We start from the raw sequence: 25,089 nt of genomic DNA, 5'->3' as shown, positions 1-25,089 counted from the left end.
TAAGTCAGACCCTTTGCTCAGTGTGTTTCCCTGTGTGTGAGCCTGGCTTGGGAAAGCAGATTGCTCCTACTGCTGCAGGCATCAAGCTGTCTGCCTGATGTCTGCTCAGGCAGGCTCAGAGGACTCCAACCACAAGGTCTCATTCAGATCCACATGGCAAACAGGGATGGGAGAGCTGATCCTGGAAACCTGGGGAACTCCTGCTGCTGCACACTGCAGCAGTACTTGCTTAACCTCATATCCACTTGTCGTCTCTTTCAGCACTACATAAGCCATTAAAAAAACGTGTCTATTTTAACAACTTGCTAGTGAAATATGCTTGGGGTTCTGGTAGAATATACCAGGTACTTTTGACATTGGAGCACCAGGTACCAGCATATTGAATGACAGGATGAGCTCAGCACCACTGGTTTGTCTAAGCAGCAGCTCAGAGGGCAGCATTTAAAATATGTTTGGGGGGTGTCCCCCTTATTAGGCAAAGTGGAGACATTCTGTTTCATTTAACATGGTGATGACAAATATATTCCTATTAATATATTCATATAGCTAATGATACATACGTTGCAATATATATAAACACAGTGCACTTTTTACATTTATTGCATTTGAAGGAAAGTTACAAGATGTTGTTTTATTGAGTCCCACATCATCCATTGTTCTGTGTGTGAGGAGCCAGCCCAGCATGTGGGCTGAGCTGTGCGTGGCAATCCTGCATTCCAACTGCCCACAGTGAAGGTGGGAGCAGGATGCTTGTGCCTTTGTGTCTGTGGATGGTGGCAGATGGATGAATGCAGGAGAGGGTCAGCATGTGCCTTTGTTTTGTTATGCATATGGATGACTGTATGTTGATTTGTGCAAGGACAGCATGGCAGGGTGGGAATGACACTCTGCTTCTTCCTACTTCCCTTCCCTTCCCTTCCCATCTCTCCACCTATTGATACCAAATTCAGTTGAGCCTTGCTGCTGGTTTCAGTGTGAAAGTGGCAAATGAAACAGCCTAGCTCTCAACTTTCTCTTACAAACCTCCCAATTAAAGAATTGAGCATCAAGCCCCATTACATAAAAATATAGCACTATTCTGTGCCAGAACAGTGTTCCACCTGGCTCTGTGTACGGCAGCAGCTTATGGGCCTGTCCAGGAAAGAGCTCTTTTCCCCTGGGAAGAACAGGGGAACCTTGTGAAATTCACCAAGATGCTCATCCACCTTCTGTGGTGAAGGGGCTTCCTGAGCCCAAGGGGGAGCCTTTGTGTTTAACAGCCCTTGAGGAATTTTCATCTATAATTTGTCAAACTAATTCTGTAACTCAGACTTATCCAGCTTCTGCAAAGTCCTGTAGCAGTGAGTTCCCCTGCTTGACCATGTTTGCATAAAACAAAACCTCCTTTGGTTTTGTTTTGAACCTGTCCCCTGAAAAATTCCACTGTTTTACTGGAAAAGGCCACAACAGTCACTCCTGAATCACCTTCCTTCTGATTTTATAGTTTTTTGTCATACTTTCTTTCCAGTATCCTTCCAGATAGAAGGACTCCAATCCATTTTTCTGAGCCAGCCCCAGCTGCTGATACATTTCCTGTCGTGGGGGTCTGGGCCTCCCCAGGCTGGTGGTCCTGGGTCCCTGCAGCAGGCAGCAGGATTCCTGTGCAAGGAGTACCAGGTGTAATTTAGCACTGAGAGCATGAGTTATGGTCCTGCCCTTTACAGAGAGACTGGCAGCACAGCCCTGTTTGTCAGCTTAGTCCCCCACCTGATCATGAGCTCTCCTAGTGAATTAGGATTTGGCATATCATCCTTTAATACAGCCCCATGCTAATGTCCTTTTGAAATGAAACCGAGAAAGCTGTTAACCTCAGTTAGCCAGTTGTCCTCACCATGACCTGGATAAATCATCCAAGCAGGAGCACTGAAAAACAGGGCTCTGGCTGTTTTGGAAAATGGAGTTGGAAGGGAAGGACTGTGCTTCCAGGTCATGCCATGAAGACTCCTCTGCACCAGGGCTGTGCAGCAAAAGGACCAGTGTGTTCTTACACCAGAGATCCTGATGGGGCTCCAGGCTGTGTGTCCATTGGTACACCCCCTCCCTTGGCAGCTGCTGAGGGGTCACAGTGTCACACCACAGGTGGGAAAAGGTGATATGTTGTATCTGCAGAAGAGAGGATGGATTCCAACAGGGACCCCAGAGACAGATTCCTTCTGCTCCTGCCATCAGGCACGTTTCAACATCCAGCCCTTCTTTGTGACCATGTGGTTTTCCACGTTCCTTCCCTTCAGCTGGGGGCTGGACTTTCCCCAGGGATGTCTCCTACACGACATTCTGAAGGCAGCTGGCCTTGAGCTGGGAAAAGAGATGAAGAGGACACGTTGGTGGCTGCCAACAGGAGATATGGATCTACAGGAGCTGGGAATTTTTCTCCATGAGCTGGTTTGACTTTGGGACCTGTCATCTTTATAAAGGCCTCAATACTTCATCTGCTTTTACAGGGCATCTGCTCTCCTAGCTACTGCTCTGTGTGGCAGGGAGTTCTACTAGACAGAGTTTCTTTTGTGATTTCTGATCTGGCTGCTTTGTTGGCGTTTGGGTTTTTGGTTTTAACTTCTGCATGACTGAGGGAGATCACAACACCAGCTGTATGTAAAATAGTCCTGGAAAGAGGAAAAAAAAATCTGCTCTCCATGTCCATGAAGGAACACTCAAGAACTCCTGGTCAGAGCCTCCATAAGGAAATATTTGGGTTAGGAACAGTTTTCTAAAGGGAAGGAGAACAGAGCAGACTGCTAGGGCCTGAGGATCCTGCATCACAGGAGAGCTTTAAGGACAGATACACAATATGCAGGGTACTTCAAGGTTCCCCTGCCTCAGAACTGGAAGACAGACTATCAGCCTCTTGATGTTCACACCAGCATTGCTCATTTCCTAAATCTATCCCTGCTCCTGCCTTGTAAAGCATCTCTGCCTTTCCCAGAGCCCCACCACAGTGTTTCCCCTTCAGTGTTTCCGCTTTCACTGCCAACCTGCCTGGCCCCAGGCTCCCTGGGAGGCTGTAACACATGCTGAACAGTGCCTGGAGGAGGTCAGTGGGTGATGAACACTCCAACACCACCATCTGTGTTACAGGTGCTGCTATGCCACAGGCTCTGGCCAGAGTCCCGTCCATGGTGGGGAACACATGAGTGGATGAGGCAGAGGTGGGAGTGTAGATATACTATCAGAACTTTTGGATTCAATTTCCCTTCTCAGCAGAATAGCTGTGTGCAGTTTATTACATGTGCTGATCTGCAAATGAGTTGTGCAGGACATGGCTGCAGTCAGAGACCACCTGGAGAGCACGATCCGCTTGGGGCAGGCAGTTTGGCTGTGCAGGGCAGGCACAGGCAAGGGCAGGGTCTGGCTGATGGACAGAGCTTGCCCCAGCTCCTCAGGGGCTCAGGAGTCTGCTGCCCTTTGCCTTGCCCTACTGTACAAGAGCAGCCACAGAGTGTTCAGAGAGGAGGGAGGAATGGTCACAGGCATAATGCCCTATACCATATACCATGTACTGGGTACCATATACCATGTACTGGGTACCATATACCATGTACTGGGTACCATATACCAGGACTCAGAGCCGTTCACAGACACCCTGTCAACATCAGCAGAGAGACAGGGACTGAAACACATGGCCAGGACAGTCAGGTGAACTGTGAGCCAAGGTGAGCCATGTTATTTGTGTAGACATCAGTGAGGAGTCCCACCGGGTACCTCTATCTGAGAGTCAGTTCTACAGCACAGTCACTAAAGAGGGAATAAAGAAAATAATAGAGCATTGATTAAAATGGTTGGCAAGGCTGATTTCTCTCCATGCAGCCTCTGATGGAGCAGACTTTGGGGCTGGGGAGGAATAGGCAGCCTCCAGGCTGTGAGGCTAATGCAGAGCCATGGCTGTTTGTATAACTGCAAAGCTTTTAAGAGAGACTTGGGAAAACTAGCTTGGATTCCAATGAATATTTACAATTACACTGCTCCAAAGCTGAATCCAATCACAGCACTGCAATGTGCAGGCTTTGTGCATCAAAAGAAAATGAGAGGAAAACAGGAAAGATGGAGTTGCCTTTGGAGGGACTTAGAAACACAGATCTCTCTGCTTCTGGCAGAACTAAAATCCTTTATTTCTGATAGGAGCAATTTATTCTTCAGGCATTTTGCTTGATATTAGCAAGTGCCTGGTTGGTTTTTGAAGTGAGAGTCTTCAATAGAAGGTCTTTAATTCAAAATGAAAGTAAGAAATGGAGAGTGTTGTGGTTTGTAATTTTGATATTGTGCTAACAAACTCCAGAAATAGGGGAGCATTACCAAAGTGGAGCAGGGGCCCCTTCCACTCTTTGTGTTCTGGATCATCATGTAGAAGCAGGCTGGGTATTTAAACAATGCTGCTAATATTGAATTTGGCTGGTTACCATGCTGGCTGAGCATTCACTGCAGCTCAGTATTGGCCTCTTCTTTCTTGAGGTAGTAGGTATACAAAAATAATGGTGATGGGGAATTACCTTGATAAAAAGATGGAGGATCTGTGATTGCTGGATCACTGCTGAGAGCAGTGTGTCACGGAATAGGAAGTGTGTGACAAAGCAGAGACACTGCCCCAAGTAATAACAGAACACCACACAGCTGACCCTTGTCATCTGCTGCTCTGGTGCCCTGTCTGCATGGCCTACACTGGCCAACCTGCCCGTCCTGCCCACACAATCCAGGCTGCCTGCAGCTCTAACCTACAGGACTGTAAATAGTCAGTGGCCTCAATGTGGTCCCACAGCACAAAACACTACTGCTCTCAATTAATTTGAAGTACTTAAGGTATAGCCTTGCATTCCATCACGAAGACATTCCTTAGGACTGCAGCACCACAACAGCAGGTGCTTCAAAAGAACCAGATTAGGATTTACATCACAAGAACATGCAATTTGTTTGCCACGATGTCTGCTTACAAGCACACGACCCGGGAAAGCCACCTCTGAAGTGCAAGCCTCCTCCTCCCCCAGAGCCCACCAGGCAGTGTGTCCCACCCTGGACAGAGGGCGGCAGGGGACTGCTTCCAGCCTGCACTAATCCCTCCAAGTGGTTTGAAGATGATGCTGTCTTCTGGTGCCTGTGACCTCGTGGATGCACAGATCTCTGCTGCTGGATGGCAGTCTGAAAGGATGCTGGTGGGAAATCCCAGGAAGCTGGTTTCTGATCTGAGTCAGTCACGCTGTTGGTGCAGAGACACACTCCATGACAGGCAGGCATGGCACAGGGTGTTCCCTGCAGCTTGGCACAGGCTGGAGTCGATAGCCCTCAGCAGGAAATTGCAGTCAGTATTATGCTGTCTAAGAGGCTTAAAATCAACTGTGAAGTTTCAGTATAGCTACAAAAACCCTGTTTTCTATTTCTCCACTGGTAGCTTGTTCCAGGAGAAGACAGTGCAATTTGGTGATTGATTCCTGGAGTCTGGTTGGTGCATCCATGCTGGGGTATAGAGGCTTCCTGGAACACTCTGCCAGCCTCAGCCACCCGCAGCTCATGGGCTCCTGAAGCAGAAACGGGGTCTTGCCTTCCATCAGCGTGAGTAGATAGTTTTCCCCCATTAAAATGTTTAATTTATTTTTGAATGCATATGAGCTTTGGGGGCACACCATGCCCCGTGTGAAGCAGTCCAACACAGCACGTGACATTCAAAATAAGATCTGGTTTTTGGGGTTTTGTTATTACCTGCTAATTTACAGGGTGCTGCCAGTTCTTATATTGAAGGGATGACGAGAAATCATACTGCAGGCAACCTCTATTTGCTAAACTTGATACTATAATCCTCTTCAGTCTATTCTTTTCCAGCCTAAAGAGACTATCCACTTTTTCCTCACATGGAAAATACTCTTTGTATTTGATCATCCTTGTTGGTCTTCTCTGAAACACTTCCAAATCTTTTTCTTGAGAGAGGCAGACAGAGCTGCATATAGAAATCACAGTGCAGCTTTCACTATGAATCTGTTCATTGACAGAACTGTGTTCTACTCTCCATTATTTTCCTGATAATTGTTAACCATCAGTTTGCCTTTTGGGTTGCTCCTGGGCACTAAACAGACGTTTCCACAGATCCATCTCTCCATCCTCATCTGATTTTATTCCAGCACAGCCGCAAGCCCTAATTCCTGAGGAGGAACAGAGCTACAGCACCTGAGACTGCAATGAGATGTTGTGAGAAAGATGGTGCAAATACCCCAGAGCTTCAGCAAGGTTAGGACCACCTGCCTGTGTCATACCTTGGAGACTGGGGACAGCTGCTAAACATCTGAAAAAAAGAAGAAATTATATAAGGTCAGTAGACCTGGCCTCTTCCATACAGATATACCTCTAGTGTCTGCCCACCTGAGGGGCTGAGTAATGCTGTGGAATGCTGATGTAGCCAGATGAATCAGTGCTGGCATGAAGTCCCATCCAAGAGCACAAATAGCATCATATTCTTGTGATCTTCCTTTGCATTTCCTTCCTGCAGATTCCCGGGGTGAGCAGGAAGGGATTGGGCTGCCTGGCCTCCTGTACCTGTGGAAATTTCACCCTGTTACTCTGAAATCAGTAACTTGTCTAAGATAGCTTCAGACAGGGTTTGGCTGGGCTTGAAGACATCAAGAAATGGCAAATGCATCCTCCCCTGGCAGTCAGTCCCTTCACATCACTCCTACTGTTTTGCCCTTCTTTTTTTCCTCTCATGACAGCTATGCCAACAGGGCTAATGAAGCTTTCTGTGCAGCAGCAATATGGTCTCAACTTTGTTTCCCTTGGGTTTTATCCTTTGTCTTAGAATACTCCTTTCTTTTTGGCCAGACTTAAGGTTAACCAAGGGAAGGGAAGGGAAGGGAAGGGAAGGGAAGGGAAGGGAAGGGAAGGGAAGGGAAGGGAAGGGAAGGGAAGGGAAGGGAAAGGAAGATCCTCTCTTTCTGCCTTTATCTGCTTCTGTATCCTCATGTCCTCCTGCCATTATGAGGTTCTCCCTGTGCTCCCCACTACCAGAGTCTCCATTTACCATGTTCTCTCTGGTTTTTCTCTCCCTCAGCCCCCTTGCTTTTTCTTGACCTCTCACACAGTGCTGCCATCACTGCTGGCTTGGAAGGAGGCCCCAGAACTGCTGATCTGGCTGTCCAGGGGCATTATCCTCTTCCAGCGACTTAGTGACTGCATCTTCAAGAACCACCAATTCTTCTTGTCCTGTGACCAGAGCCAAGCAGCACTGCTTTCCTTTCATTTGTGCCTTCCATTCTGCAACAGAATTTCTACTTTCTGCTGATTCCCATCTCTTGCTTCCTTAGAGGAACACATGACAACTCCTACAGAGTTTGTGTATGTCCTTAACACACAGATTAAAAAACTGGGATGCAGTTAGCAGAAGCAGCAGTGGAAATGGTGCCATGATGGTGTGAATTCACAGCAGCACCAGCAGCGGGCAGGAGGCAGCCCCGGGGACTGCTGCACACCTGTGGGGTCATTCCTGTGCCCATCTGCAGCTTCCCCGTGAGCCTGGGGGAGATGTTTAAACCCAGCCTGGGTTGGGTTTGGCCCTGGGTGGTCTGTTGTGGCTGACGCTGCCTGGGCAGGACAAGGGTGATCCAAGTGACCCGGTGTCCGGGCAATGGGAACGGCAGGGGTTGGCTCCTGTGTGATGGGCTGGGGGGGACTCCTCAGGCACCAACACTCCCCACTAGAGGTTTCATGGGAACTCGTGGTAGCCAGAGGAACAGAGCAGAAACAAACCACTCGTGCCCTCTGGGATGTGTCATGGCCTTTCAGCCTCCACTAGGAAGGCAGGGCAGAGCAGGTCCCGGCCCATTATCGCTGTTGTGGCTGTTTCCCCCTTCTGTATTTACACATCCAGTTTGTTCTCTCTCCCGTCTCTGGCGGGGGCCCTCTCCCTAAAGCTGCTGTGGTTTTTTAATAAGTATTTTTGAAGTAGCTGGCCGGGACCCCCGCAAGGATAACGAGATCCTTCCCCCGCGGAATGCAAACCCGGCGAGTCCCGGTTGCTGCCGGTGCCGGTGCCGGTGCCGTGCCCACACCGCCCTCAGCCCAGCCCAGCGCCGGGCCCCGGGCCGGGCACGGCTCCTGCCGACACCAGGGGCCGCGAACTGCCACCGGAACCGCTCACAAATACCCCTTAGGGCTTATTGAGATTCTACTGACGGAGACATCGATTCCGTTTCGCCGTTCATGAATTCCCATGCCCAGTTCAGGACCTGCCAGGCCTCCGCCTTCCGCGGGCTGAGGCCGAGCTGGGGCGGGAGCTCCGGGCACCCCTCCCTGGGCACCCCCGGCCCGGGCACCCCTCCCTGGGCAAACCCCGCTCTGGGACCCCCGGCCCGGCTCCCCCGGCCCGAGCAGCGGTCCCGCCCCCGCCCGGCCCGCGGCAGAACAAAGGTGCTGGGGGCGCTTGGGGCGTGCCGGAGGGGCGCTCGGAGGTGCCCAGGCGGAGCCCGGGGATGCCCGAGGAGAGGTTTGCTCTGGGGACGGCCGGGGGAGCGCCCGGGGGGCTCGGGGGATGGCTCGGGGGGCGGCCCGGGGGTGTCCGGGGGTCCCGGGGGGTGCCCGGGGGTACCGGCGGGGCCGGGGCGGGGCCGCCCCTCACCGGCAGCGCCGCGGGCCGAGAGCGACCCCTGCCGGGCGGGAACGGCGCGAGACGAGACTGGCAGTGCGCATGCGCGGAGCTCCGCCCGCAGCCCGGCTCTGCCCCCCGGGACCCCCGAGCCCCGCTCCGGTACCCCCGGGACCCCTCAGCCCTCGCCCACCGCCGCCACAGGGTGCCCAGAGAAGCCGTGACTGCCCCCGGATCCCTGTGAGTGTCCAAGGCCAGGCTGGACATTGGGGCAGCCGGGAGGGTGGAAGGTGGTCTCTGCCCAGGGCAGGGCGTGGAACGACATGAGCAGGTGGGGAATCCTGGCTCGGGCACCAGCGGGGCAGTGGAGACCTCAGTGTCTGCTTTGGGGTCAGGGACTGACAGGCAGAGCTGGAAATGAGCCCTCCAGACCTGGTTCCCAGTGGCCATGGATGGCCCATCACCAGTGCTCAATTTGCTCTGCCAAGAGTGACCATTTCTCTGTGTGCTGAACTCCAGTTTCAGCTTGGTTTGTCATCTCACACACATCAGACCGGGGTGCACTTCTGCCTGCTGATGCAAGAGCCTCCTTCTGCTCTGTTCCCACTTTCCTCTTGCATTCTGATGTGTGACCAAATTACTGCTTGCTCTGCACTAAATCCCTCACACAGCTCCACTTGAGTTGTGCAGGCTGACACAGTGCCCAGGCTCCTTCTGGAGCCTTTCCTAGAGCTCCGTGGTCCCCCTGCACCAGGAGTGCTGGTAGCACAGAGGTTCCCTCTGCCACAAAGGCCCTGCCACCCCTGCAGCTGCATGTTTGTCTGCACAAGCAGCCACCAGTGTGTCACACACTGCTGGGATGTGCCAGTGCAGCAGCTGCTGCATGAGCTGCTGGTACATTCGTGTAAGTACAAGCAGGACCTTAACTCATCTCTTTTTCAGCTTGTCTGTGTGAAACAGGGATCACAGCACTTGTTTTGCAGAGGGGCCCTGCAGTTTGGTTCATGAATATCAAGTGGTTTGAACTCCTGTGGTGGAAGGTACTGGAGATGGACAAAGGGGCACCAACGGCCTACAGCTGATGGAGGCCCAAGCAGTGTTCTCACCCAGCTGCACTGTGTTTGCTAATCAGGTATGTAATCAGCACATGCGGGCAACGTGTTGGCTTGGGCTGTGTCACACACATCACTCAGAACACTCTCACTGCGGGCTCAGGCTCCCCAAGAGGGGGGATTGGTGTCTGTGCAGCCATCGAGGCTGGGCAATGTGCAGGGGAGGACAGAGCTGGCACAGAGAACATGCAAACCTCCTTCCTCCCCACCCCCTCTGCCTGCCAGCTCTCCTGAATGAAGTCCCAGCTTTGTTTTTCTGATTTCCATTTTGTATCCTAAAATATTCACTCCAAGTTCCGCTTGACAGACATGCCTAATCTAATCTCCATGTCTGCTTTCTAATTTTCGCAGCCAGGATAAAACAAATTGGCTGGCGTTAATTGCCTGTGCAGCGGCCTGGAGCTCTGAGCCGTGATTTACGAGCTCGGAGCAGGCGCTCTGCAACACATTTTTCTTAATTTATTTTTAATGAGTCTCTCAATTAATTTTCTTGGAAACATCTTAATGATGTTGGAGGCGGGTGTTAATGAGGTTTGTAGCAGCACCTCATTTTGCATATTTTAAAGTACTGAATGGCGTGGAGCAAACTCCTTGTCCTAAAACAGAAAAAAACCTTAAGACTGGAGAGGACTCCTGGGCTGACATTGCTGCCCTGGTTTGAGGCTGAGGCACTGCGTGGGCTAGTTGGTGACTGTGAACATTGTGAGGCTGAAGCTGGGTGAGCCCACAGGGATGGTGGGGCCCTGGCAGCATGGGGGTTCGAGGGGCCACGCTGGGTCATGTTGGTGGCCAGACGCTTATTAACAGATGGAATGAAAGCCTGGACACAGAACCTGGGCACTGGGACCCCCATGCTGCCCTGCCCAATGTTGTGGGCACCCCATTCCCTGCACACCCCCAGCCAGACTTTTTGGGCGGGAGCTCTCCAAGACACAGGACTGGGCTGCCTGGGGCTGATGGCTGAGGGGTGCTCTGGGGTGTCTCTGCGGGCCCACAGGGTCACTGGTAACTGCTGATGCATGTGCCAGCAAGAGGCAGCAGCTGGATTGCCTTTGTTTTCTCCCAGCATGTCAGTCTTCATTAAACTGAAGGAGAATGAAAAAGGATTCACTTTTGTCCTAGCCTGAACACGGCAGCTGTTTAATTTCAATTAAGGTGGCAGTGAAAAGAGTAACATTACGGCAGTAATTAAAGTGAGACAACTCCCACCTCCAGGACTGTGCTCACACAGCAGAGGGGCACTTTGACCCCCCCATCCTCCCAGGACTGGCTGAGTATGGGCAGGCAGTTGTGGGTCAGGGCTGTGGGGCTGCCCCACACACTTACAAGGAGCTGGAGCAGTGCTGAGCCCTTCAAGGCAGGCACTGCCTGCAGCTCAGCATGGTGTGGCATATCTGTGGTAAAGAGCAGCATTGCCTGTGGCACCATGCAACATTTCATGGCACAGCACACATGACATGAGGCTCTGTCCCATAAAGGCTCTGTGCACTGTGGATGCTCTGTGTTCTGGCTGTCACTGCCTGAATGAGACTGAAGTCTGCACGGAAATTTTATTTCCTCGCAGTGGCAGAAACTGTGGCCAAATGCAGTTGTGTTCTGGAAGCCGAGGGTTCAGCAGCCCTGCTCACAGGACTGTTGGTGCTGTGCCTGCTCCCATCACCCGTGACTGTGACCTGCTGGTGGAGCAGGTCGTCATGGCAACTGATGATTTCTCCTATGTACATCTGCGTTCACCTTCTGGGCCCAGTTCAGCCTTGGAAATTTCCAAGTTAAAACACATACCTGTGAAACTGCACTGAGCATTGCCAAGGGATCACACACAGCCCAGGGAGTCCCCTGTCACCAGCACAGGCCAGCGGCAGGTCTGTGCTCACACCATCACTGTGCATCCACAGTCAAGGCACCACCAGCACCCAGAGACCCACGTCACTGACCCGAGTACCTGGGCTCTGTGGGGTGGCCCCAGGCAGGGCGGGACAACAGGACACATGCACTCTCAGCCTCCCCTGTCCACACTCGGCCTCTTGGCCTCCCCTGGACACGCTCAGGAGCCTGTGGTCCATGGCCCTGTCAGAATGTCCCTCTGCAGCAAGTCCCCTCCAGCCCTGTCCCTTGTGTGGGTGGTGGAGCACAGGGCACAGCCCTGAGCACAGCACTGCTGCCACCCCACTGTCACCTGGCCCTGGCCACAGCCCAGCAGTGTGTTCTGTGACTGGCCACAGACAGGGGCAGCATGAGGGTGGCAAGACCCTGCCCTGACACAGGGGTGATGCCATGTCCTGGGCCAGTTCTGAGGATGATGCCAAGGACGTGGTGACCTCACAGTGGCACACGGGGTAGTGTCACACAGCATGCCAGGGACACAAGATGGTGAGGAGCATGGCACGGGAAGGCTGCGGTGAGGACTGTGGGTGGCAGCAGGACCAAGTGCTGCTGAGGAGAGAGCCCCGCACAGCTCTGCCCTGCTTTTCCAGGAGCCCCAGGCCAGGCCTCTCCTGCTGTCATCAGGTGCTCCTCAGACAGGGAGTGTCAGTGCCAATACTATGGGATGGTGGGGCTGCCCTAGGCAGGGCTGAGTGACATCTGTGGGACTAAGGCCAAATTTGGCACATCTGAGGAGGTTTCTGCACTTCAGGATCAGCCTGAAGGCTCCTGTAGAGGTCTGCCAGGAGCAAAGGAGACAACACCAGAGCTGACCAGCTGCATCCACCAGCTTCAGCAAGAAACAGAGGCCTGGCAGCCCAAGGTGAGCATGCTCAACCCAGGCACTGGTTGCACAGCCACAGATTAGTGGCCAGGTGGTATACAGGAGGCCCTGGCCAGCCCTTGTCTGCGCCACCAGACACCTCTTTCCCAGGGCTGGGGAGAGCACAAGAGTTTAGGTTGTATCCAGTCCTGCTGTGGCTGCACTGGTCCCACTGCCACCGTTTCCCACAGTAGTCACTGTTCACTTCAGTGTGGAAGGCCAGTGGTGTCAGGGGCTTGTCTATTCATGAGCCCAAAGGAACTGTCTGAACATGCAGATACATGGGGCAGTGCTGCCTGGTGGGGAAGGGCTGCCCCCACCCATTGGCAACACAGTCCATTGCTGGTCTCCACAAAACTAGGGCAGCCAGCACTGTCCAGCCCCAGTGCCTGCACAGACAGGAGCTGCAAGATGGGCTGGCTACAGTGGCGAGCTGGACAGATGGTGCTCATGCCATATCCTAGGGCCAAAGGCAAGCACTGGAGCAGGAGCCACAGCATGGGGAGCCCAGAGCATGCCAGGACACACAGCAGGAAGATCTGGACCCAGCTCAGGTGCTGGCCACGATACAGGAATTGCAGCTGGAGCTGGACTTCTGCAGGGGCACAAACCACAAACAACTGGTCCAGCTGCAGGAGCAGGAGTGTGCAGTGGAGCAGGAACACCAGGACTTGGTCATTCTGATGCAGCAGTTCCAGGCACTGATGGGCAAGGTACCAGTGCTGGGCACAGCGCCCACAGATCAAGCTGCATGTGTCCCCCACTGCCACTCCACCACAGGCCAGGCACCACGCCTGCCCCAAAGCCTGTGCAAACATCTGTGGGTGACCCACCAGGGGAGGGTAGAGAACATCCTGCCAGCCACACGTGGCTCTACAGGGCCGCCTGTACAGAGCAGCCTAGCCACAAGGCAAGCCTGGCTGGCACAGCCCAGTCCACCCAGCTGAACAGAGCTGGAAGAATGCAGACCCTAATAGCCCCACTGACACCCTGGGCACTGTCCCAGGGCTGGTGGCACTGCTGGAGCCCACAGCCTTGCCAATGAACTGAGATCACCACTCCGCCTGTGTCCATGCTCTGCCACTGGTCTGGGACCACAGGGATGTGTGTCTTTCCAGGGCTGCTGGGTGTCCAACAGGGAGGGCACTGTGGGGACTGCACAGAGATGAGTGGGCCAGAAGCCAGCAGCCTTCCTGCCTCCCACCTGGTGCAGGCCACATTCCTCTGTCACAGGCCCTGCCCAACAGCCTATTGTCCATGGGTTGTCCCAAAAAGGCTCCTTCTGCAGCCTCAGCTCTATACAGCAGGGGCACAGGGTGACCCCACACCCTGCTGGGTACTCACAGGTTAGTGATACACCCCTCCACCTGAAGGACCAGGCAGTGCAGACAGAGGTCACCTCCTACTTCACCGGCCACAGTGATGTTGACACCAGCCATGATATCCCAAAGGAGAGCAGAGAGCTGCTCAAGCAGGTCAGTGCCAGGAGCCCCCAGGCACTGGGCACCAAGCCTAGGGGCAAGCAGCCAGGGAGGCACAGGAACTGTGACAATCACACTACAGGACTGAGCCCTGCTCCACTTCCCCCAGAAGCCCTGGGACAGGGTGGGAGGCAACAATGTCAGCCTGCCCCCACCACCTCACACAGCTGGGCACTGGCCAGCCCTGAGTGTCCCGTGGCACACAGAGGGCAGCTGTGCCTCTGCTCAGTGAAGGGCACACAGCACAAGGCCAACCCACCAACCACTGCCTTCTCTGCAGCTGGGGGCACAGAAGCTGAGTCAGGGCCTGCAGCACAGCCCAGCCCAGCTGCAGGAGCAACTGGGAGCCACCCAGGCCCAGGAGCAGCAGAGTGTGCAGCAGCTGAGCCAAGCCAAAGAGGCCATTCAAGGCCTACACCGAAAAGTGGAAGAGCTGCAGCAACAGGTGAGGGCAAGTAGGACAGGATAGGGATGCAACCTCAGTCCCAGACACCTCTCCTGCCTCTAAGAGAGGCTCAGCCATGGCCAACGACCCTCCCTGCCCCACAGCTTTGTTGGCAGGTGCGGGACGTGGAGGACCTCCAGGAAGAGCTGGCCAAAACCCTGCAAGAGAGCACCAACCAGGTGGATAAGATTGCAGCTTACAAGACACACAAGCAACGGCTGCTTCGGAAGATAAGGAAGATGCAGAGCTTCAAGGAGCAGAGCAAACAGGAGGTAAGGAGGTCTCAGGTCTTCCTGTGAAAAACCAGGAGTCTGTGCTCAGCCTGTGTCTCTCACTGTGCCATGGGCAGATCTGCTCTCTCCAGGAGAGGCTGCAGGAGCTGAGCAGCCTAGTCCAACACTGGCAGCAGCTACACCTGGACAGTGAGCAAACTCTGGCTCTGCGAGAAGAAGAGCTGGTTGTCTGCAAGGTGGAGTTGGCTTTCCTTAAGGAAGAGCTCAGCAAGATGACAGAGCAGATACAGGAGGACACAAACAGGCATTCGAGACACACTACGCAGGATGCAGGAAGAGAACCCATACCTAATATTCAGAAAACCTCAGCAGCCCCACAAGTGTCAGCAGCTGAAAAAGTGAGCAGAATTCCTGGCACAGCCTGGCCTGAAACAGGGCTGGGCTGATGGTTCCAGGTGTGCAGGGACAGCTGGGCACCAGCTGCCTGTCCAGGGCACGGGCTGTGGGAGAACTGCCTTGGCAGGAATATGGGCCAGGCTTGAAACAGGGACAGGTTGTATTTATCCTCCAGGTCACTTTAATTTTGTGCCCTGTTCCAGGTTCTACAGGGCAACAACTTGACAGCACCAGCCCTGCATGATTCTCCATCCAACACCCACCTCCAGGATAAGAAGCAGTGCAAAACAAAGCAAAGATTAGACTGACAACCTTTAAACAAATAAAATTCTTTCTGTTCTGTAGCAAAATTAGTGCCAAGCACCAAAGCCTTCCAGGGTCACAAGGTGTAGAGACCTCAGAATACACTGATCAGAGTAGCTGGGCACTACCTTAAGCCTCAAAGCAACAGGTCGTGCCTTCTTAGAGACCAAAGCGGGCTGGGGTGCGTCGTGGCGTCAGGGGCTCCCCCTGCTCCTTTCGCCCAGGGGTATAGATTTTAGTAGATCTGTCAAAGAGGACACAGGCAATTAATGGAAAATGCAACCTTTTCCTGCACCAGATCTCCACAGGCAACCTGGGATCCGCCACACAGACAAGACATGGGCAGGCAGGGCCATCACCCACCTTGCACTGCCCAGTGGGTTACGGCGCTCCTGCTCCTCCCGGCGGGCACGCAGCTGCTCCTCTGCCAAGGCCATTTCCTCCTCCATGGCAGACACTTCCTCCTTGGCACGGCGGCGGTTCTCCTGGAGCAAGGCAGCAGCAGGTCAGGGACAACAGACTCCCTGCAGGCCCACAAGCTTGCTCTCCTTATGTCAAAACACAGACATACAGCAGCAGAAGGCAGAGGCCCTGCAGACAGAATACTTACCTGGCGTGACTTGCCAGCATGTTTGATACTGTAGAACATGGGGCCCAGCTCTGCCAGCCACTCTCCATCCACAGCAGTGACACACTGCATATACTCCTGCAGGGACAGAAAGACCAGGATAGCAGGATGGCATCCTTGGGGCCTGGGCACCATTCCCAGAGCCACGGCAGCTCCCTTCCTCCCTCAGTTCCTGATGGCACTTCTCAGGCTGGCACCATACCCCTTCCAGCCTCAGAAGCTGCTATGGGTTGGATTTGATGAGACCACAAGGAGAATCAAACATATCCCACAGAAGCCAGAGAAAAATAATGGGGGAAGAGACAAACAGATGACACAAACATGCCTAGCTGGTATAGATGGGAAAGGCTGATATCTGCCACTCAGACGGATCTCAGTCTCACAACAAAGTTCTCCCATCTCCCTTGGAGCACCCTTCCTGCCAGCCCTCAGCTCAAGCTCACCTTGGTAGTCATAACCAATTCATGGTACACAATGTAGTCAGGTGTGTAGCCCATGCCAAACAGAGAGCTCGTGGGGTGCAGGTGGCAGGGCATGCCTGTGCGGATGTTCACATACTCCCCAATGCCCTGCAAAGACAACTGTGCTTAGTCCACCTGCTCTCAAGCAGGGCCTTGCAGCTCCCAGGCAGCTCAGACACCCTCTCACCTTCAGCTTTGCAGCTTGATGGAAATATGCAGCACAGATGCACTTTCTGACAACGTCCCAGTCTGTACCACAGGATGCCAGGGTCATTCGCTGCTGCACCATAATGTCCTTGAGCTGGGCACGCACCTCCCGCACCTGCAAAGGTGTGTGCTGGTCACATCCCTCTCCTGCATAGCGCTGTCTGCCCCAGCCTCATGGCCACAGCCTCACCTTCCGCATGGCCTTGGCATGGATGAAGTGCTGATTGCACCACAGGGTAGAATAGCTGTTGTTTTTCCACTGCAGGTAAACATTCAGGTAAGTCAAGTGATCGCTCTCCGGAACAGCAAATTTCTCCCGCACTTGGTCACTCTCCTCCTCTCGACCCTGAAGGGTAAGCAAAGAACATGGGTTAGTCAAAAGGCAGGGAAAAAGCTCAGTTCCCCGAGCTGCTGGAACAGCAACATCTTGTACCTTAGGCCGGTAAAAGATGGCAGGCACAGACAACATGGAGACAACGAGCAAGATCTCAGAGCTGCAACCCATGTCACAGGAGACAATGAGCATTTTGGAGAGTGCAGGGTCCAGTGGGAACTCCACCATGAGACGTCCTGTAGAGGTCAGACCACCTGAAGGAACAGAACAGGGATCAGTGATCAGCAGCTGGGCACACCCCAGTTCCACAGGCTGGCAGCTTACCCCAGCAGCCAATACCTGTGTTATCCAGGGCCCCCAGGATCCACAGTTGGTACATGGAGTTCAGCATATTGTCCTCAGGAGGTGGATCCATGAAGTGGAACTGCAGCAGGTCCTGCACACCCAGGGACTTGAGCAAGAGTACTACATTGGCAAGGTTGGTGCGCTGGATCTCGGGCACTGTGGTTGTCAGCAGTTCATTCTTGTAGGCACTCTGGGTGTAGAGCCTGGGAAGAGATGCCAAGAGCATGCTTCTCCTGTTCTGGCCACTGTGTTCCTTACAGACTTGCCCGCCTCTGCCCAGCCCAGCCCAGCACGGCACAGCCCATCAACTCAGCACCCAGCAGCACGACCCTGGGGAGGCACTCATAGTCCAGCCAAAGTGTGGCCTCCCCAGCACACTGGGGTGTTTGGGCTGCAGCACAGCACATGATCAAGAACAGCCCTTCCCTGGTCTTACAGCACAGCCTGGGAAAGGCCTTTGGCTTGGCTCTTATCCTGATGGCATCCAGGGCAGACCAGCAACAAGTGAAGGTGGGTACAGGAACAAAGTGGAGCACATCCTTTTCTCTGCAGAAGCACTGGGTCCAAAAAAGGCCTTCAGGCCTGCCTACTGCCCACATACCCCCAAAGTTCAAGATAATGAACAGCTCCAGTGAGAAAAAAAATACACATAACCTGATGCCAAGCTGAAGATACAACAGGAACACCAGTGACATGCCTACCTGAAGCAGTGTCCTGGGCCTGTCCGGCCAGCTCGGCCAGCCCTCTGATTGGCATTGGCCTGACTGATGGGGTAGATCTGCAGTGCATCCATGCCTATACGGGGGTTGAAAACCTTCAGGGCACAAGAAGATCAGACAGAAGTAAGAGGAAGGCTGGATCATGACCTCAGAACTCCCCCAACCTACCCTAGAAATCAGAAGACAGACAGTACAGAAAACCCTGGCTCACCTTCAGTTTGCAGTAGCCAGAGTCAATCACAAACATGATACCATCCACTGTCAGTGAAGTCTCTGCAATGTTAGTGGCAACGATACACTTCCTGACCCCATCAGGAGCCTGCAAGCACACTACACATCAGTCATGCCCCTGGGCATGGCTCTGCTCCACTGAGGAGAAGTGCGGAGCAGAGAGACAGGGGTAACTTGGGAAGTGGGGTGGGGTACATGCTTTCTCTCACCCTCCACATGCAATACTGAGGTATATCTACACCTCTCACTTCTGCTCTGTACTGTCTCCTGCTCCAGTTTTCCCTGTCCCCACCCAATTCACAAAGCACACATCAGCACCTTCTGGAAGATCTTGGCCTGCAAGTCCGAGGGTAGCTGAGAGTAGATTGGCAGTACAGCAAGAGCAGGCGCCTTCTCCAGCTCCTCAAGGTGCTCCACAATTTGCTCTGAGGTCACCTAGACACAAAAAGGGGTGAAAACATCCGACTGAAACAAAGGGGTAGGATAGTGCCTGTCCTTCCAACTGACCTCGATATCCTCCTGGCCAGGCATGAAGACGAGGATGTCTCCAGGAGCACCAGACAAGTGGACCTGCAAGGCTTGTTTCACTGCAGCCTCCACATAATCCTCCTGTGGGGTCTGAACAGCACAGTCCAGGTTAATCTGGACCAATATCCTTACCTGCCCTGTCCTGTGTGCAAGACTGTAGCACCACAAGCTTAACTATACCTTGCTGAAAAGAATGTCCACAGGGAAAGTGCGCCCAGGAATGTGGAAAATGGGGACATTCCCAAAGAAGGAGGCAAATTTATCTGCATCCATGGTGGCCGAAGTGACAACAAGCTTCAGATCCGAGCGTCGGGCAACCACCTACAAAGCAGATGAAAGGAACAATCTGGAAGGCACATTCATGCATGGCTGTGGGGCTGTTTTCATTCTTACTGAGACAATGGCATAGGACAGAGCTTCTGCTGTACTCCGGAGGCAGTGGCTGTGCATGCCAGGGAACACTGATGCTCTCTGGTCAGTGCAGTTACAAAGACCCGCCAACCTCAGTTCAGGAAAACTTAATCCGGCAAAGACCTCTGTGTCGGCAGTTCTGACATTCAGCCAGCAAGACTCTGGTAGCCTTACAGGAGACTTAACCCCCCAGAACCAAGGACCAGGATGTTGGAGCAGTCAAGGGCAGAGAGATGGGGCAGCTCTGCTTCCCTCTCATAGGCCTGGCAGAGAAGGGCTGTCCCAGACCAGGTGCCCCGTGCTGCTGTCCCCCAGCCCAGGCTCACACACACCTCCCGCAGCAGCCCGAACAGCACATCCGTGTTGAGCGAGCGCTCGTGTGCCTCGTCCATGATGATGGCACTGTAGTTGTCCAGGTCAGCCTCCCGCAGAGACTCACGGAGCAGGATCCCATCTGTCATGTACTTGATCACCGTGTTCTCAGATGTGCAGTCCTCAAAGCGGATGGCATAGCCTACCTGGGAGGGCAGAGATACCAGAAGTCTTGCAGCAGTCCCATGCACTCACTGTCATTGTGTGGCACCCTGGCACTCCACAGCACACTCACCTCCTCCCCCAGACGGACCCCCATCTCTTCACTGACCCGCTTGGCCACCGACATGGCAGCCACCCTGCGGGGCTGCGTGCAGCCGATCATGCCGTAATCAGTGTAGCCATCCTCGTGGAGATACTGTGTCAGCTGAGTTGTCTTCCCACTCCCTGTCTCCCCCACCACAATCACAATGCTGTTGTCTCTGAGGAAAAGGAAAAGGTTTTTCTTCACACACCTTCAAAGAAGGGCATTTGTGTTCTCTAGCTAAGCATCATCCTACTCAGGCAGGACAGCTGAGCAAACACAAAGCAGTGGGCTTGTTTCCTGAGAGTACAGCTTCCCAATGGTCATGATTATACAATTCTGCAACTGAGTTCCCAAACATAGGCCAATGCCCTGAGGATGCCCTGGCAGTCATACCTGAGGATGGAGAGCAGTTCCTGCTGCACAGCAAAGATAGGAAGGTATTGTCTCTGCTCCAGGATTGATTTCTTCTTGGCAAACTCACTGCTGGCTTCACTTTTTTCTTTCATGTGTTCAGCAAACTTCTGCTCTGTTCTAAGGAAACAGCACAAGTAATGAAACTGCCTCTCCACACACTTTGCTGTGCCCGTAGCCCCTGTTATCAGAGTAACTCAGACCGAGCCCCTACTTGTAATCCACTTTGCCATCTTCTGTTACCATCTCGTCCTTCTCCTCCTCTTTCTTGATCCCCATAATGTCTCCCAGTTTGGTGCCTGCCAGCTCCCAGTGCTTGTGCTGAGCCTGGGAGGAGAGAGAACAGCGTAACTTTGCCACAGCAAGCACAGACAAAATTCTCCTACAATCCTACTCCTAAGACTACAAAAAGGTTCCCCAATGCAGTATGCACACTAGACTCCTACATCAGGTTCCCCTCTTCCAAATGAACCGAAGCAGAGTTTTAAGACACTGGGATGGATACAGAAACTTCAGGCAAAGTCTGAGCTCCTGGGCAGTTTGACAAGTGCCTTTTAAGAAAATAGTTCCAGCTGCTTAAATTTGAACTTAAACATACACGGATGTGAACCAGAGGTAATCTTTTGCCCTTGCCAAGGGCTCAAAGACTTTCCTCCCACCTCTGCTATCAGTTACCTACCACCACCATTCCACTCATACTTTAAGTAGGTCAAATCCAGCCCAGTTTCAATGTACAAAGAACACATTTGTACTTTCCTCACAGCTATTATGTGAGCTTTAGAGAAAGACCCTAGAAAACACCCCCAAAAACTAATCTGCTACCTTACTACATACTCCTCCTCCTCACAATTTTTCTGCTGAGACATAACAAGGTACATCCTGCTGCCATACTGCCTGCTGACAGTCCCTAAGCTACCTGGCATTCTTCCACCTGCTTCCTTCTCCCATAATCCAAGTGTCGAAATGCACAGTGATTCATGTCCCAAGGCAGCGCCCAAGAAAATCACACCACAGCAGCTGCTATGAGGAAATACAGTAAGCTGGGCTGCCAGGATATCCCAGGTCACAAAAATATGAACTCCTTATCATCACTGCTGCCAAAGCCTGAATGCTGCAGAGTCCAAACAAGGCTGTGAAGAACTACAAAATGTGTATGGTGGGCAGTAAGCCAAAGGGCTGCCTACATACCCTCTTACGCTCCTTTTGCTCCCTGTGCTTGCGCACCAGCTGGCTGCCTTTCCGAGCTATGATGGCCAAATCTGATGTGGCATCCTTGACAGGGATGACTGGCTCTGGCTGGAGGGAAAAGGCATTGCTTCACTTAAAAAGGCCTCACAGGTACGGAATTCCCTGCCATAAGTGCCTTCAGCCACAGTCTCTACCTGCTTGGTGAAGACGATCCTTCCATCTAGGAAAGGGGGCACTAGATTGTGCACCAACAAATGCACTTTAGCAGAGTTATCCTCCTCAAAATCTTCATCCACTTCAATCCGATGGACCACACCACTGGTCAGCATGCGATTTGTCTCCCAGCGCTCATTATCCTGCAGGAAACAACATATCAGAAATGAAGCCACAGAGATCACACCAGAAAGTCACAGAGATCACACCAAAACACCAGGATTGGGCCTGGGCTCTGCACTGGCAACAGGATCATTCAAAACTAGTGAGCCTGAAAATAAGCACAAGAGAAGGGACAGTAATCGGAAGCAACAGAGTACAGGAAACTGCCCATGTAAAGCACATGGTCAACAGGACTGCCTCAAAGGAAATGCACAATGGACATTGCCTGCAAGGCACTCAGAATACATCAGGAAGCCTGAACACAGTCATGTCAAGAGAGCAGCTGCCCCCAGCATCCACTGGGACAACAGTGGACAGCTCCAGTAATGCACCTTGCATTCAGAACAGCAGGAGCATGGTCCTCCGCACTCCTGCTGCCCTGGACACTACAATCAGTCAGCCACTCCAACATGGGAATTCTGCCCATGCAGGAGTTACAGGGCTGGATCTTCCAGGGGAACTCAACCACAGCTTCCCTGTGAACACTCCTTCAGCCTGGCCTGAGAGTGTCTTTCTCCACCTGAGAGCAAGGGCTCAACAAATGGATCTTTCAAGAGGCAGCGAACTCCACATGTTCAGAGCAGCCAACCTTGAGTCTTCGCCTTACCTCATTGATCTGCCGCCGCTGTGCCGAGATCCGCTTCTGCCTCTGCTTGTGCAAGTGCTGCTCACGCTTCTTCACATACTCCTCAGAGGAGTAAGCCAAAGGGTTGTGAAACTCATCATAGCCTTCATCCATCATGTACCAGTCCCGGTCAGCTTGCTGGGAAGGGAGAGGGGCAGCACTGAGTTCTGCCCATCCCTCACAGCCTGGTGGCCCCAAGCCCCTGGCCCATCCCAGACTCTCACCCGCTGGTCATCCTCCCACTGCTGCCGCTCCTCTTCCGTCTCAAAGGCAATGCCCTCCTCCCCTTCTGTGCGCCGCCCTGGGGTGAGCCAGATGGTCCAGAATGTTCCCAAGGAAACCCCAACTCTGTGCCACAGGAAAGGGGATTCCACACTGCCCATCCCAGGCCGCTCAGCCCAGATTCCTCACCTCTGCCCCGGGACAGGCGTGGCGTGGCCCCCAGGTGCCTCCGGTCATCAGCCCACTCATTGTATTTGTACGATGGGGTTGGCAATGGTGTCTTATCAGAGTATCGGCTCCTCACAGACCTGCAAACACAGCAGATGGGAGGAACTGGTGCCCACAGGCAGACCCTTCCCATACATACAGAGCCCCCTTCCTGCAGCTGCAGAGCCCCCAGCACAGCCCCAGGCACAGGTACCTGTCCCGCTCCCGCCGGTCCGTGTCCCGCTGTGATGACGGCCTGTGGCTGCGCTCCGAGTCGCGGTAGGAAGGCGTGGGAGACGGAGACTCCCACTGCGAGCGATGGGCACTGCTGTAGCCACCATCATCTTCCTCCCAGCTGGAGCGGGATGGCGTGGCTGCGTCTGGCAGAAGAGATGGGGTTTGACACCTGCTGTTCAAACAGCGGCCCTGGGCACCTGGAGCCACCTAACACCTTCTAAGAAAGGAGCACGGAGAGAGAGTACCCACTGGCCCTCCCTCTAGGAGAAGGGGCTGACCTAGTGATTCCAAGGAATTTCCAAAGGATCCTATTTCCATCACACAGACCCAGAACAGACCCTATTTTGCAGAGATCTGCCAGAGTTTCAAACACACACAGCTAGCACAGTGCTCCCAAGCTGAGCTGGGAGTTTTATGCTTGTCTTAACCACAAACATTACAAGGTACAAGCTCTTCTACCACCCCTATCCTGCGAAAACAGCAGGAAGCATAAAAAACTCCAAGCTCCTCCCTGTTAGGTCTCACACTAGAGCTCTACTGGGTCCCACTCCTACCTTTAGGGCGATGTCGGGGGCTCTCAGGTTCGCTCCTCCTGCTACTCCTCTCTGAGGAGGCATCCCTCTCTGATCTGCTGTGATGACTCCTGTCCCGCTCCTCTGCAAAAACAAAACAGGACCAAGTGCCTATTATCTGCTGCAAGAACCACCACAAACATTAGTAAAGACTACAAAATGGGCAAAGGACAAGCCCAGACCCAAACCAAGAAGCATCACAAAGATCTCTGAGCAATTACCCCGGTCTCGTTTGCGATCGTGGTCCCGATCCCTGCTGCGTTCCTTCTTCCGCTCCTTCTCCTCCTTGGAGGAGGCAAAGACTCCGTGTTCGCGGCGCTCTCGCTCCCGCTGCCGGCTGCGTTCCAAGAACTCCTCGCTGACACCCCCTGTGTAGGAAGGTGTCTCCACGTGGACAGAACGGTAATGTCTGGGCGGGCAGAGCAGAGGGAAGAAACGCTCAGAAGTGCTGAGCAACAGCTGCCCTTCGGCTGGTCCCGAACAGCTCCAGTTGCAGCCTCTGCCCCAGTGCCCCGCAGTGCCCCTCTCTCCACGCCGGAGGCTGCGCTCCCTGCCCGACCAGAGCGACCACCGCTGGCCCCAGGACCCCCCTGCAAGCGCCACCTGTTCCTGCGAGCTCTGCGGCTGCTCCGGTCGGCCTCGTCCTCCTCCTCTTCCTCGTCCTCGGCGCTGCCCGCCTCGTCACGGCCCTCTTCCCAGTCCTTATATGACGCGACACGGGATCGCTTCCCCCCGGCCGCCTCCTCCTGGCGCTCCCGGCGCTTCTGCGCCGCCAGCACGTCCAGTCCCAGCAGGGAGACGCGCGGGGCCGGTGCCTTAAAGACGTGCTGCTCGGCGCCCCGCGCCCGCAGTACCAGCCCGCCCGCCTCGCCGCTCGGGCTCGTCCCCGACAGCCGGTGCAGAGACTCCTCGCTGGCCGCAGCCATCGTGGCCGCAGCGCCGCACGGTCCCCCCACTTCCCTCAGCAACCGTAACCCGGCTCCCGGAGCGCCGCCATAGCCGCCCCACAGTGCTCGGCGGGAAGAGCCCCTCTAGCCAAGTGCACCATAGATACGGTGGCCAGAGCCTATGGGAGAGCCGCGACCATAGAGTCCCAACATCGCTAGACAAGCCGCGCTCCCCTCAGGGGCGGACTTCCGGTGTACGCGACTTCCGCAGGGTCACTGGGCGCGGGGCGGAGTCCGGGGGTACGGCGGCCGCGGGGGGACAGCCGGGCACGCCCCGCGCCGTGCGGGGCCGAGAATCCCGCGGAGCCCCCGCAGCCCCGGACCCTCCCGCCAACGCCCGCCGAAGGATCCCGCCGGCAGCGAGGGAAGGCACACGCTAACCTCCGGTAGATAGGCCCGTGCAGCGCCGGGCACAGAGACCCCGCAGGGACAGACACAGGTACGGAGCTTGTAGTGTGGTGCGCAACAGTTTTATTCCCTCATGGTCTTGCCTCAGCCATGTGCCACTGTCTC

General features: G+C 54.0%; 1 protein-coding gene across 1 annotated transcript; it reads right to left on the bottom strand.

The window, feature by feature from the left end:
• Positions 1-15,183: 15,183 nt before the first annotated feature.
• Positions 15,184-24,763, bottom strand: DHX38 (DEAH-box helicase 38). The gene is made up of 26 exons (XM_083870222.1): positions 24,233-24,763; positions 23,851-24,038; positions 23,612-23,713; positions 23,035-23,200; positions 22,803-22,921; positions 22,616-22,692; positions 22,374-22,529; positions 21,586-21,747; positions 21,392-21,499; positions 20,418-20,530; positions 20,186-20,323; positions 19,781-19,967; positions 19,506-19,691; positions 18,943-19,083; positions 18,742-18,852; positions 18,553-18,669; positions 18,215-18,322; positions 17,986-18,098; positions 17,279-17,487; positions 17,039-17,193; positions 16,796-16,951; positions 16,586-16,720; positions 16,381-16,506; positions 15,920-16,015; positions 15,673-15,794; positions 15,184-15,553 (listed from the first exon to the last, which is right to left on the bottom strand). The coding sequence occupies exons 1-26, from the start codon at positions 24,553-24,555 to the stop codon at positions 15,469-15,471; spliced, it is 3,699 nt and encodes a 1,232-aa protein (XP_083726348.1). The 5' UTR covers positions 24,556-24,763; the 3' UTR covers positions 15,184-15,468.
• Positions 24,764-25,089: the final 326 nt, after the last annotated feature.

This window comes from Zosterops lateralis (genome assembly GCF_965231275.1).
Source record: "Zosterops lateralis genome assembly, chromosome: 12".
Lineage (NCBI taxonomy): Eukaryota > Metazoa > Chordata > Aves > Passeriformes > Zosteropidae > Zosterops > Zosterops lateralis.
This window is presented reverse-complemented; position numbering and strand designations above follow the sequence as displayed.

What these genes read in the sequence shown, in the direction of transcription:
- DHX38 (XM_083870222.1), bottom strand. Translation starts at nt 24,555, where the DNA reads ATGGCTGCGGCCAGCGAGGAGTCTCTGCACCGGCTGTCGGGGACGAGC. An exon ending in GAACTGCTCTCCATCCTCAG is followed by an intron (nt 19,968 to 20,185) that starts GTATGACTGCCA and finishes CCTTTTCCTCAG; the next exon opens with AGACAACAGCATTGTGATTG. An exon ending in GGGTCCGTCTGGGGGAGGAG is followed by an intron (nt 19,692 to 19,780) that starts GTGAGTGTGCTG and finishes CTGCCCTCCCAG; the next exon opens with GTAGGCTATGCCATCCGCTT.